The sequence below is a fragment of the Aquila chrysaetos genome, chromosome 7, assembly GCF_900496995.4.
Source record: "Aquila chrysaetos chrysaetos chromosome 7, bAquChr1.4, whole genome shotgun sequence".
NCBI lineage: Eukaryota > Metazoa > Chordata > Aves > Accipitriformes > Accipitridae > Aquila > Aquila chrysaetos.
This window is the reverse complement of record NC_044010.1, coordinates 511302-525794: the sequence shown is the minus strand read 5'-3', so window position 1 is coordinate 525794 and position 14493 is coordinate 511302. Positions and strand designations below refer to the sequence as shown.

The 14493-nt window shown below is 40.6% G+C and overlaps 1 protein-coding gene across 4 annotated transcripts in view; it reads right to left on the bottom strand.

Moving 5' to 3' along the window:
* Positions 1–14493, bottom strand: part of CLCN1 (chloride voltage-gated channel 1) — a 42874-nt gene that overhangs the window by 11208 nt on the left and 17173 nt on the right. For all 4 annotated transcript variants that reach the window (XM_030020627.2, XM_030020628.2, XM_041124738.1 and 1 more), the window contains exons 8-14: positions 13339–13464; positions 7753–7837; positions 6963–7064; positions 5061–5145; positions 4491–4640; positions 1803–1872; positions 87–197 (exon numbers count right to left, since the gene is read on the bottom strand). In XM_030020627.2, coding sequence (XP_029876487.1) covers positions 87–197; positions 1803–1872; positions 4491–4640; positions 5061–5145; positions 6963–7064; positions 7753–7837; positions 13339–13464 — 729 coding nt within the window. The remainder of the gene's footprint in view (positions 1–86; positions 198–1802; positions 1873–4490; positions 4641–5060; positions 5146–6962; positions 7065–7752; positions 7838–13338; positions 13465–14493) is intronic.

Below are 14493 nucleotides of genomic sequence, written 5' to 3'. Positions count from 1 at the left end.
TGTCATATAGAAACAGCATGTCATGTCAACCAGGAAAGTCATGGGGATGGGACCAGGCGAAGAAAAAGAAAGACGTGGAGACTCACCAATGACAGCATACCCTCCAGGTAAGATTTGATAAACAATACCATCAAAGAGGATCCCGTTGGGAAAAAGCGATGCCATGATTTCCCCAATAAGACGCCCAAATGCAGCACCTGGAAAATATCACTGACAATTATGGAATTAACATCTAAGGAGCACCCAGTCTGTGCTGTGCAGCTGTGCTGGGCAATCACTTGCGTATTTTCTAACAGAAACAAAATCAAAACTTACATTAAAATGGCACTGGAGATAAAGAGTAGTTCTCAGTTACAGAATATAGAAGTTAGACTCCAGGAGGGGAAAAAGGTACTAAGATGTGTAAATACAGTTGACCCCTCATTCTTCCACTTAGGCACACCAGGCACAGCGGTATTTGTGATTCCCAGGTAGGAGGAAATATTTTCAGAATATGTGCAATGTTAGTCCAGATCACCATTGAGGCCCTTCACACACTCATTCTATGAATGTCCAGACAATAGAATCACTGCTTACAGACGAGTTTGGGTGGGAAGGGACTTCTGGAGGACTTGTTCTGACCCCTGCTCACAACAGGGCTAATTTCAAAGTGAGATCAAGTCACCCAGGGCCTTGTTCAGACAAGTTTTAAAAGTCTGCAAGGATGGAGATTCTCCAGCCTTTCTGAGCACTTTAACCAAGGAAACAATTTTTTTCTTATTTCCCTTCAGAATTTCCCCTGTTGCAACTTGTGCCTTTACCTCCTATTTACTGTGTGTGTCTCAGAGAAGTCTTTCTATGCTCTCTATCTCGTGCTGCATTAGGTGGTGAAGGCCGCAGTTAGATCCCCTCTCAGCCTTCCCTTCCGCAGGCTGAACAAGCCCAACTTCTTCAGGCTTTCCTTGTTTGTTTGGTGCTCCAGCTCCCCAACAGTCTCAGTGGCCTCCACTGGCCTCATTGCACTTTGTCAAAATCTCTTGTACTGGTGGACACAAAATGGCACATACTCCAGAATTGTGTCCAAAGTGCTGAATGCAGGGAAATAACCAATTTCTTTGCCTTGCTGGCTAGGCTTTTCCTAATAGAGCCTTGTTTATGGTTAGCCTTCATCACTGCAAGGGCATGCTACTGACTCATGTTCAGTTGCTGCCTGCCAGAACCCAGAGGTCCTTAGCGCACACCGTTCCATTTAAGAGCTGTGGGTACTTAATGCTGAACTTCCTGAGCTTGTATACTTTAGTCTAACATAGCCTCTCTTTCTTAACATTAGCATCATATTCTTTTTATTTTTTGGACTTGGAATTAAAGCCACTTAAAAAACAATAAACTCTTGTATGTTACTGTACTTCAGTCAGAAGAAATTAATAAGTGGTGGATTACATTGCAGGTAATAGTTTTGAGGTTATCTCTTCTAGTTGGCCTTCAGGGGTGAAAGAAGCAACTACTACTAATAGGATGAAAGTTTCTATGTAGGAAAAGGCAGAGAAATTAGAAGGCCATGGCTCAGCATGCTTTCCCACAGTGTGGCTTTCCTTATGTAAAAAGACAGGGATTTCCTCCTCAGCATTTGGATTTGGGGGCTGGGAAAAATGACCAAAGCAGAGCCTCAGGCGCTGGTATATGGACTGTTAACAGAGCTTGCCATAGACATCAAGTGATGACTCCTTATCCACTAGGAGATACCTACTGGGTACGCACACAATGTCTCTTTTATTCTCTCCACCTGTCAGACCTATATGCTGCAACACAGAATTGAAACTCACCTAGAACAAAAACGGGCATGAATCCTCCACAGGGTATTGGCATCGTGGTAGCAATGACAGACATCCAGAACTAGAACAGAGGCAGAGGATGTGGTTGTTACTGAGCAGCAATAACATTTCCCGCAACCCCACTCTACCGCCCAGCCTGTGAATCCATGAGAAGACACGTTCTGAGGGATCTGGCAGTTCAGCCAGAAAGTGAAGGGTAAAGGGGCTGTGGGGTGTGAAGGGGAGCTGGAGGATCTCTGGCAACACACCAGAGCGACTGCTGTGGTGGCAGGGAAGCAGAATCACCAAGGGGATGGATGAACATGAGAAATCCTTTGCCTTGGACCTCAGAAGTTGAGATTTCCTACTGCTCCAAACAGCTTAGCTTTTCACAGAACAAGGTTGTCAAAATTTCACAGACTTAGAAAGAATTCAGTGCAAAGGGAACTGGAGGTCTCTCCCCCAACTCCCTTATCCCAGAAGGTCTAATTCCTAAGTTAGATCAGGTTGCTCAGGGCCTTACCCAGGTGAGTTCTCAACATCTTGAAGGGTGGAGATTTCCCAGCTTTTCTGGGCATTTGTGCCACTGCTGACCCACACGGGAGATTTTTTTCCTGAAGTCCAGTTTCCTTTATTCTAGCTGGTGTCTGTTGCCTCTTGCCCTATCACTATGTTGGGCAAAATGATGAAATCCATCCTGGTACTACTAAGACCAATTCAAATGCTGACTTAGCCCAGCACATATAGAGTTCTTCTGGAGGCAACAGCCTAATCTTACAAACAGCTCAAAGGCCAATACGCTCAGACTTTCTCAGGCAATATGACGAGATTTCCGCAGTTGAGGGAAACACAGAGAATGCTGCTGTTTCAAAAGTTTGTACAAAGAAGTGTACTGGCAAGATGTCCCTTGCTGCAGCAGTATCATCCATAGGAGAGAGACAACCATGGACCAGCACGTTAAGAGCAATACTTTCAGGTATTTCAGGACCATATTCTCCTCAGAGTGGGCAAATCCTTCCTGTTCAAGGTCCACCTTTGAGGAGGTGATGTCTTTGCAGACATTGTTGTAGCTGTAGACGGATGAGATGCTAATCTGTAGACAGTCAGTTTGTGAGAGGAAATCCACCCAAAACAGCTTTTCTGCTGTAACTCTCATAGGATGGTTGGCATAAAAGGGAAAATGAAGCCAAGATATAGCCTGCCATTTAGGCAAGTCCTCTATGAAGGTAACAAAGAGCCATCAGAACAGCATTTCTCAGCCCATGGTAGAGGAACGTGCTGTGAGGATGGGTTGGACCATCAATTTGATGCTGGCTGTTGCTCTTCCTTCCATAGCCATTGGAATATTCCAGAGGAGAGGTTCCTGGCTGGCTACAGAGGCCAGCAAGCTGCAGAAGTAGAGTACTGCTACCTAAGGTCTGTCTTTGCAGTACCAAACCCAGGCCAAATACAGCTGAGAACTGGGACTATAGTGCAGTGGAGAATCAGGCCAAGTCTTTGCCCAGAGTCAAAACAGTGGTTTCATTTTTACGTGGTCTGTCCCAACTCTGAATATATCCAGAAGGAAATAAACTGCTTGGAGCAGGTAACTAGTGAGTTGAGAAAGCCTTTAGTTAATGGGACAAGGCCAATGAATCTAGTGTCTGAGGATACAGCTCTTCCAAAGGAGAACAGATGGACTCAGGATAGATACACCATGTATTCCATCCCTCTTCAAGTAAATGAGACCTTATCTGCTTATTACGCTATAATCAGAATTATCACAGAAGCAGAACTCTCAACTCCCTGTCAGAAATTCAATACAGTGTTTTACTTTAGGTGCAATCAGCTGTGTCAATCAATCATTGATGTCAATTCCTGATCTACTGAAATGTTTAACTGATATTGCAAGGTGGCCTCAGCTCTTTTGCTCCTTTGCAACAACAACAAAATCACCATTTCTATGATATTTTTACCCTTTTATCTTTTTTTTTTCCCCTCTTAGGAAAAACTCTTTCTTGCTACTTGTATTTTGAACACTGGAATATAATATTTTCTTCTTTCAAATCTCTTCTCTTGATCTGTCATGTATCAGTTACATTGCTGATCTTTTCAGAGGCTGAACAGTTTCAACTTCCACAGACCATGTCAGCTCAGAACATTTAATGTGCTGCTGCTTTCCAAGAAGTGAGCAGAACTGTTTTCAGCTGCATTTCTCCATCAAGTTATGGTACTGCTAACAAATCCGTGAGCCTCACACAACTATAGATTGTGCTTGGATATTCTTATTTGTCTCCTATCTGTAGTCAGGAATATCAAGTAGACTGTATCAGACTTTATTTAGACCAAATATAAATTATCTGAGAGCTTTTTACTCAGTTATTTATTTTTGTGGAACTTGAGAAATCTTTCCTGATGTAGTCCTCCCTACCAGCTACTACACAGTGGGTACCAAAGGTCAGCAGGATGCAGGAGGAAGATGATCTAGGGAGCAGTGAAGGAGGTCACTATATTAAGGCCAGGAAACTATTCCCTATAATTTTGGTAATCTTGCATTCAAGGTGGGCAAACATCACATCAAAAGATGTAAGAACCTATTGCAGTTGTAGTGCTTCATTCAATACCCAGCAACTCCTCATTGGCAGTTCACAAACTATTTTACGAAGGATTAAGAACATTCACTCTAAGTGGCAAAGGGTTACGGTGAGTTGTGTTTCCTACCTTCATGAGGAAGAAGAGCAGAATGATGATGAAGACGCTGACTTTAGGATGGATCCAGGCAGCAGATTTCCCTAGGATCTGAGGGTCCCCTGTGTATTTTGCCCAGGTATAGTTATCAAAGAGAGAGCTGATGGCTTCCCGTGGCATCAGCTAAACAGCAAAAAAAACCAGGCATGAGCCATGAGATTAGGTGGAGTAAATATTCTACCTCTGTCCCAAGAAAGTGGAGGAGATTTTTACTTCAGTAATGTATGATTATGAGACTTAATTCACATTTTTAATCTTCAGGAAGAGAGATGGGACTTTACCTGAACTGGTGAAAGGATAACTACTTTTACACATGGGGTAACATTGTCCTTATTACTTGCTTAGGAGAGTAAACCTTTTTCAAGTTTTTTATGAAGGAGATGATAGCAGAGATCATGAGTCTCAGAATATAGTCCCTCCTCAATCCAAACTCCTCCCATATCTTTCTTCCCCTTTCCATGACACAAGGTTATTGGGGCACAGGATAAGGTGAGGCTGTTCCACAGAATTGCACAGAATTGCAAATACACATCCGACTCTCACCTCTCCTGCCATGAACTGCCCAAATCCGGGAGGAAAGGTCACAGTTGCTATAAGGAAGGTTATAACCCCAGGGTATATGAGGCGGCTGAAAAGAAAAAAAAGTTTGTTAAAATACAGCCTCACATTTTTTTCTTGTAGCACTATCACTTCAGGACTTTGAATGCTATTTCTGTATAAGCTCTCTGCCAAATCTGTATCCGTTGCTTTGGAGTTCTGTTACTGGCAATTTAATGCCCTGCTCCATGGATCATCATCATTCATAGAGAGTTCAACTGTCAGCAAAGCCATTTTTCCAGTCAGAATTAATGTAATGGGAGAGGTGGAGGGAGAGAGGGATGTACAAAATGCACAAACCTGAATACTCAGGGAGGGGGGATGTGTATTTACAATGATGTGTTGACCTACTGTCAAAAGCCAGCACCTCCTCCATTTTTCTGATTCTGCCAGTCTTGCTTCTTCATCCCCCATGCAATGTAACCTGTTCTAGTGTATTTAAATGTACCTTTTTTTCATACATTTCTGCATGCATCCCCCATTGCATTAATTCTTATGAGAAAAACTGCTTTTCTTTCCATTGCATTGCTGACCGTCACAAATTTTGGGAAGGTGTCCTTGGTGGCCAGTGGGTCTAGCTGTGCTGCGCCAGTGGGACAGAGCTGGACAGCAGGCTGAAGCCATCTGTGTTCTCCTACTGCTTTGTCCAGTCCCAGGATGGGTTTCTAGGTACACCGTGACACTTCATGGGCACTAAGACAACACAAGTCTAAGCTGCCTCCACGTGCTGGACTAATCCTGTCAGGTCTCCCCTGACAAGTTACTGGTTTTTTTACTGGAAGTTCTGGCTGAGATGCTGTGGTATTTAGGAAGACAAAATATAATGTTTAATTTCTTTCAGTCTAAGGACCTACACAATTCTGAGAAATTAGTCAAAAGTTTAAAGTAAATTCCTGCTTTTCAGGCTTAGTTCCACTTCTCTATTAGCTTTGTTTGATGGCTCTGCTGGTTCTTGTGGGTAATGCTACACAATGAAGAAAGATAATTTTTCTTCCACATAATAAATTAAATTAGTTTGAACTTCTTTTTAACCAGTGGTTTTCTTCTACTCAGATCTGCAACTTGCTAAGAAATGTAGGTCCTCCACACCTCTCAACTTAAAAAATTCTCACAGCATCAGATTTCTTCTGTAAAGAGACTGAAGACATTTACAGTTAGCCACCTCTTCTTCTTCAGGTTATACCTTTGGAGGTTATAACTTTATTAGAGAAGGAAAAAAAAGTATCTTCAAGTGCCCTGTAAAACCTTTATTGCTGAGATTTTTATTTTGTTTTGCATTTCTCTTCCATGCTGCAGTTCACACCATTTGGTTACTATCAGTTTCAGCTTTTGGTTCATAAGTATGCAGTAACTGCAATACTGCAGCACATTCTTTACATTTTTGTCTACATTTTGATTAAAAAAACATTTAGAGTTTAAAGACATAGTTAGATTTCAGTTGTGTTTAATTTTCTTAAAATATAAATGATGTTGAATTTATTTTTTATAGATTCTAAAAAAATAAACAGACACAGCATGATCTTAAGAAGCATGATCATTGATTTTCTAATTAAAAACATTTTCTGTCCAATCAAGTTTCCCTTGTCCTCTTAATGAATATTACAGTCTCCCTTCTAACTCAAGAAACTATTTGAAACTATTGGGGCTGATCAAGAAGAAAATCCAGTGCGGAACAAATTGTCTTGATGTTTGCAGCTATCTTACTCTTGTATAATTTCAGTTTCTCATATTTTTACTATCTTACACTTGAAATAGTTCTACTAGCTTCCAGAAAGCATTTTTTACTATCCAATACCAGTAGGGTATAAAAATCTGGTCCCTAAAGAGAGTATCTTCAAAGGCACTCACTATTTGGTGAGAAACTGGCTCAGAGCTGTATGACGCCGGATGCATAGGACCACTTGGCGATTGAGATAAACGAAAAACGCTCCAAGGAATCCAGAACATATCCTAAAATGGAAAAAAAGAAATAAAATCATACCAAACAACAGATAATACACAAACTATCAACGAAGAAAATGAGTTTAAGTGTTTTTCACCTTCAGCTGTTTATGAAGTCTTTTAAATGTCACCTAAGAGGTGACAGCAACTCCTACAGCAATTCTCTTAAAGACATTGACTCCCTGAAGAAAGGAGAGCGGTTACTTTGGACCTCTTTGTCACACACACTGCCATTTTACCACTTAAATTTTCTCTTGCTTAGAGGGGGAAATCTCATGTATATAAATCTATAAAATAATATGTAAAAATAATCTGTAAAAAAGGACAAGTGAAAAGGCCATACTTGTTACATCAGTTCATTTGGGGATGCCATCAAAACAGTTAAAGGGCCATTTAGTAAATCTATATCCAGAACCAAGACCAAGTTAGACTTACTTTTTTTCCCAGAACTTAATTTCTGAAAAAGTCATATATGGAAAGGAAATAACAAAGAGCTCGGTAATACCCACATTTCCTTCCTTACCCATTGTGCTACATGGGCACCATTTCTGAAGGAGGAATCCCAACAAGCAGAGGCCTTATTTGTGACAATCAAAATGTCTAAAAGAGATGTATGTAACTGTTTTGCAAAAGAATTCCTAACAGAGCTCACATGATAACCTTTGTAGAGCAAGGAGCCAGGTTCCTGGGAACTTACCCTATTACAGCAAATGCTGGCAGCTCTTGCAGATCAAAGGGGAAATCCATGCGAAAGTTCGTTCTGAACAGGGCTGTGATGGTAACTGCGAGAGAAGAAAGAGGTAGAGGACGAAAGGGAAGATGAGAAGTTAAATGCCCTAAAAGCTAGGGGTAGGGACAGAGCAACTAGTTTATACATGCTCCTGTGTGGTTTCATGACATTATATACAATATTACAGACTGGCAGAGTGCTCTGATTTTAGTAGTGCCTATTTTGAGCGCTTCCAACCCTAGCACTCTAGATGGTACAGGTTTGTTTTCAGAGAATGTCTATATATTTTTACCTACAATCCCACATTTGTAAAGGGTTTTCTTTCTTTTCTTCCACCATCTATTCTCTAGAAAATACTGACTCTGAAAACTCTCTTTGCCAAGGCAGGCAGTGCTTACATATCCGGAGAAGCTGTGTCACGCACAGTTGTGATTGCCTTCTAGAAACAAAACTCAGATCCTCTCTGAAGTTATATCTGCAAAACTTTTGACTGGTACCAAAAGAATGAAAGTCTTAGAAATCAGAGATGGAAAATAACAGCTAAGCCCCATCTTCTTCAGCTCACCTCTCCTGGCAGTGTTGCACTGCTAAAATGACTCAGATATTGAAACCTGTCCTGTACCTAATTGTGTGGAAACAGTAAATATCTGTATGCCAACAGGTGAAGTACAAATTAGCAATCTATGCAGAGTGTAAATGCAGCTGAATGAGGATGGATCTAAAACCCAACTTGCCCTGGATGAAAGATTTATTTGCAGAATGAGGAAAGAAAAGAAGCAGTGAAAATCTAGCATTATATGATTATTACAGGAGGCATTAATTACTTGTTAATTTGCCAGACAGGACTAAGTTTAGAGCAATGATTTAATCAGATCTCTGTGGGTTACATTACCTAAGATAGCTAAGCTGGTCTAACTGCATGCTACTATCCAAAATGGGAAGATCTTACTCCCTGCCTCTTCATGCCGTTCCTTCCCTCCCAGCTGCACTGTTCTCCTCTCCCGTCAGGCCCACTCCAACACATGTCAAAGCCTTCACTGAGTTCTTTCACCTCATTAAAACCTACCAGAAAACCTATCTGCTCTTTTCCTGGATTAGTCCTCTGCCAAGGAAGTGAGCTGAATGGAGGGGTCCAACGAACACAGAGATTCTACAGGTGAGGGGTAGAAGAACAGTCAGGGACAGAAGATGGTGAAAAGCAGGATGTCCTTTTTTTTTTGTTAGATCAGCCCAAGAAAGGGATCATCTCAATTTAGTTTTAGGAAACAGATAGTCCAAGCCAATAAATGACAGTGATTAAAAAGTATAGTAGGGATCACTTTCAAAGAGTTTTGCCACAGGGCAGCAAAGATGACCAGAGCAAAAGGAAACAGTCACAGCACTTAGTCTGAGTCTTTCTAGGTTCCCTCTCTACTCCCACAAGACAGAAGGAGATTTCCACAGAAAGATTCATCCCACTATCTTCATCCTCTTTCCTGGGTGACTAAGCCATCCTGAAACTGTATGGCTAAGCCCTTTTCTCTCCATTGGCTACAAACTCTACTAGTTTAGAGTAGCTGTCCAAGTCTTACAGGGCGAAAGTTAAAAGAAGTATAAAGAAATGAGAAAGTCTAGTTAATGGGAAAGTCTACTTAAAAAAGCTTTGAACTTTAAAATGACACTGAGCCATGTGTAGAAGTGATCAGAAGGAGCAGGAGGGAGGCAAGGTATAAAACACTACGGCAAATAAGATGAAGGCTCAGGACACGGTAAAACAGAAATCCTGCAAATTGCAGAACTTCAGCCTTCCATGATTAACAAACAGGGGCCTAAGTTGCAGCAGCCAACCAGAGTGGGCCAGATGTTATTTGGAAAGTCCAGATAATGGCGTAAAGCCAGCTAACAAAGCCATCAGTTTCCAGAAGCCAGCAAAGATTTTGTGGGTCTAAGAAAAAAAAGAATTTTGGTGAGATGCTACACAACTTATTTGCATCTGTCTAATCTGATGTGATTGCTTCCTTACCTGCTACTTCCTGGTAGCAGTGATGCAGCTTGGAGGTAAAAAAATGACAATAAAAGAGTTGTTAAACAAGCTGCAGCCTTAAAAGGCATTAAGATCTGAGGCAGATTAGGAATGAGGTAGATGAGCTATTTAAAAAAATAATTCACCTTCTCTAATGAGCATCAGGTCTTCCAGGTCCTGGAGGGGGACTGATGGGTAGCATATGTGTTTAAGAAGGTTTTGGAGCAATGTGGTGAAGTGCAAAGAGACCTGTACATTAGCACCTGGCAAATCAGTAATACACGTCTAGATTTTAAAAGCAAGCACAACCCTGTAAATACTTATTTTGAACCTCAAAGCTAGGGAAAAAACCCAGAAAGGTAATTCAAATGAATAAAAACTTTGTGATGTAGAGTTTTTCTTAACAAAACAGTAAAGCCAGATTAAGGGGAATGGTATTTATTTAGATTATTAAGAGGTCCCACATGAGGCTGTGGAGCCTCATGTAGAGGTCCACTGATCAAACAGCAAAAGTGAAAATATTATCATGGATCAGAAGCTAGTCCAGAGAGAAAAAAAAAGTGAGTTTATCATGTCAGTCATGTAATGATACATGTCATAGTACACATGTAGCAGGAGTTCTTGGGTCCCCGTGGTGTTGAATGGATTTCTTCAGAGGTCAATATTGGAGCTGATTCTGTTTAACATCTGCATCAAGGTCCTAGATGATAGGATGGAACTCACTCATCAGTCACCATACTGAGCTGGGGAGGGAGAGAAGGGGGTGGTTTGTCACCTGGAGGGTTTCACACAGAGTGGCCTCCACACACTGGAGGAGTTGACCAGTAGGAACATCATGAATTCAACAAAGACAAATATTTAGTCCCGCACCTGGAACGGCAGGTGTGTCAATACAGCCTGGGGGCCTAGTGAAGAGGAAAAGCTCTGCTCTCATGCCAGTGGGTCCTCGTGGAGACAATGCTTAATATGTGCCCTTGTGGAAATGAAAGCTAACCACTGGGCCATGTCAGCAAAAGCACAACTAGCTGGTAGAGGGTGGTGATTATTTCCTTCTATGTGGCAGTGATGAAGCCACATCTAGAAAAACCAGTACAAACAAAATGTTACAAAACTGGGGAGAGTCCAGTAGTGAGCCCCAAGAAGGTGCAGGGCATGGGCACAGGGAGGGGCTGCAGGAGATAGGTCTACTCAGCATGGAAACGAGAAGGCCCAAGGGGATTCTAACAGCAGTCTCCCCTACCTCGTGGGGAAGTCATAAAGACACAGTGAAAGAAAAAGAGGCAATGGGCATGACTTCCAACACGGGAATTTTGTCTACATATAAGGAGCAAATGCTTCTTTTTGGGGAAGGGGTTCAGCGCTGGAACAGATGCCCAGGGAGGCAGCGGAAAGTTGTCCCTCCTGTAAGCAGGAGTTTGGAGTAGAGAGCTCCAGAGGTCTCTTCCAAACTAAATCTTTCTATGATTCAGGATTTTCTGTGGAAGATGGCAAAATCTGCACATGATGATACTGAATCAGTTTACCCTGGCTGGAAGCAGAGAGGACTGCATAAGAAAGGCAATGTTCTGTGTTGCTGAATGCAAAGTAATACAGTCGGGGAAGATTACTGATACATTAGAAAGGAATCTAATTTAACAACTGTATTTCAAGAAAGCGAGTTGTATCAGTGTAGACAGCGCAAAGTAAACAGTCTTTTTACCTTTTTCCTAATTGCAGCTGCTAGAAATGTGCAAAAGCTGCATAAAAATGATATCATAATGCACAGTATTGCATTGCAATATTGTAATGCCTTCCAGTAGATCCATGCAATAGCCACACCTGCTTGGAACTCTGATCATTTTATCTCAAAAATAGTCTGGAAGAAGATGGCAAATGCTTGCCTAAGCAGAAAAGTTATTTCACATATTACGTATGAATTTGCAATAGTTTACATGTGGCACATGAACATTATAGGTAGGTGCCCATAAGGGAAGCAGTTTCTTCCACTTTCAAGTACATTAACCCACCTCATACAAAGGCTTTCTTACTGGGCGATAATAGTAGCCATACAGGAAACTAGCACAAAGACATCCGCTTATCTACCGAGTGCATGACTTCTGGGAGTAGGCAAGACTTTAGAGGTTGTGAAGACACTAGAGAGGGGGCCTAAGAAAAACCCTTGCATGAACAAAGACTAAAAAGACAGGGCTTGTAACTTTCAGAAGGAAATGAGCAAGAAAAGACATGAAAGAAAAGTTAGAGCTGGCACGATAAAAGATCATAAAATAATGAATGACTTAGCTAGACAAAAGTTTCTAGTTCCTTAATACAAGGACAAGGATACTGGCAACACAGACAAAGAAAATTCAGAGCTATGAAAAGGAACTATTTTTCATGGACAATTGGATCATGGAACTTTTTAACCCAGACAGTCAATGAAGCAGAACGTAAGGAGCCATTAATGTGGGTGTTAAAGCTGTCTGGATGATTTTGAAGAAGGGACAGTAATTAAGAGGTTTCAGCATTAAGCTAATTTCTAATGATTTGGGAGATCAGCAAGGGAGCTAGAGTAGATAAAGTGAAGGATAGGAAATTATCTCCTGTCATCTATCTTTGAATTTCTTATATTTTCCTCTGGAAAGAACAGAAAGATGTGGGTTTTGTGACAGATCTGAATACCGGTCAGTATGAGGCAGTGTTTCACAAACAAATATGTAGTCATTTTCTACATTCAGGTAGAAAGTGTAGTCCCTTTCTATATTCAAGAGAATATTCAAGCCAAATAATGTTTTAGCACAAAAATATCCAACCCTGTGAAGTCAAGAGAGACATAAGTTACAGCAGTTTTAGGTAAGGGAACTGCCCACATAGAGCTCAGCTCAATAAAATAGATACAACTGTAAATATAGAAGATGAAGACATTATAAGCAAGAGGTTTACAAAGAAATGGTAGCCTTCTGCATCAGCTAGAACTCCATCCCCACAGTATCTGAGATTCTCTCCTGAACAAGCTTGTCCTGTGCTGTTTCTGTCTGCACAGATGTTGCACACACACTTCTCAGTTACTTGAGACAGTTATTCTTTCCGGACCTTTAGTCACACCATACCAATCCTGTAGCCTCCTAATCATTTTATCATCTCAATTTTCTAGACTATTTGGTTTTTATGCTTCTAGTCAAGAGATGACAAAAGCAGGCCATGGCATTTCCAGCAGATCACAGCAGTATACACTGCAGTATGTATTACATCCTTTGGGATGGGATACCTCTGTGTCTGCAGCCTTGACATTATGCTGAGTAGAGGCAAAAATCCCACCTCAGGGGCCCTCTTACTTGCCGAGGACTCATATTCAGTCATTTTCAGTCATATCCCCAGCACACCTAGGAATAGGTTGGGTTCTACAATTGATGAAATAAGATACTTCCCTTTCTCTTTCCTTTTGTAGTGCTGGAAGTCACATGTCACAGCAGAAGTTTCAAACATCATACAAGGTTGTGGTTTCGAGGAAGAGGGAAAAGAATAAATTAATAGAGCAACTTTTGTACAGAGAGTGGAAATGGCTCTTAGCTTACCTGCATCCTTGTTCCAAACAGCAAGGACTCGAAAAATGAAGGCACTAAAGGTAGCTGCAAAGAAACCTCTCCAATAATTGCGCACAGCAAAGTAAGTGGAAGTGACCTCAATGCTGAAAAGGACCCCTAGAAAGAGTTGGAAAGGGAGCAAAGTTAAAATCAGAAGTGTAACATTAGAAGTGTGAGAGAGGCTTCTAATAGCCTTCTAGAGCAGTGGTCTCCACACTTTGATCACACACCCCTACCAATAAAAGATTTTTGAGCACATACCCCCCAATATATGTGTATTTATTTAAAAATTATGTACGTGTACTACTGTACTAATATATTATGTACAATATAAAACATACACAAAAAAACCAGAAATTAAAAAAGGATGAGATAAAGATGAAATAAACAAAACTTTAAAAATTTGTTTTACTTATTAATGGAACAAAAATTTTTTTGTTCTCAATAAAAATATTGATATTCTTCTTTATTTTTTAATATCTTGGTTTAACACTTTGTGATACAGTGATTCAAAGGTCTGGTTCTATGTTCAGTTTATTTTGATACTTGGTCTTAATGGCTGTCATAGCCAAAAAAGATATCTCATAAAGATACATAAATCCACATGCAAGAAAAGCATCATTGGTTGTGCTGACTAAATCATTATACTATTTTTTCAATCCCATCCACCACATATGCAAAGATTTTTGTTGAAATTTGGATAATAAATTTCCATCTTCCCTGATGTCAATCAGTTTTTCTTGCAAACTAAACAGAAGGTGTTGAATTTTTAAATCTTTAACAAATGGGTTCAAACCCCACTGAAACTCTTGATCTGGAAGATTTTTAAACAGGTTAGAAATTTCTGTTTCTGAGGTTTTTTAAGTGTACACATATGAGAGTTTTTGTAGGTAACGCACTTACATTGTACTTGTACAGTTTCTTTTGAAAAGCAGTTACTTTCTCACCCACTGTTACAATGTCACTTTCACCTTGAAGGGATGCATTAAATGTGTTTATTTTTTTTAAAATAACTGCTAGGTAGCATGCTACTGACAGATGCGTGTCATCACAGAAAAGATCAGCAAATTCAGAACACTTCTTTTTTGTAAAAGAAAAACGTGTAACTGGTCTTTAAATTCAACAAGTCTTTTAAAAGCCCATTGC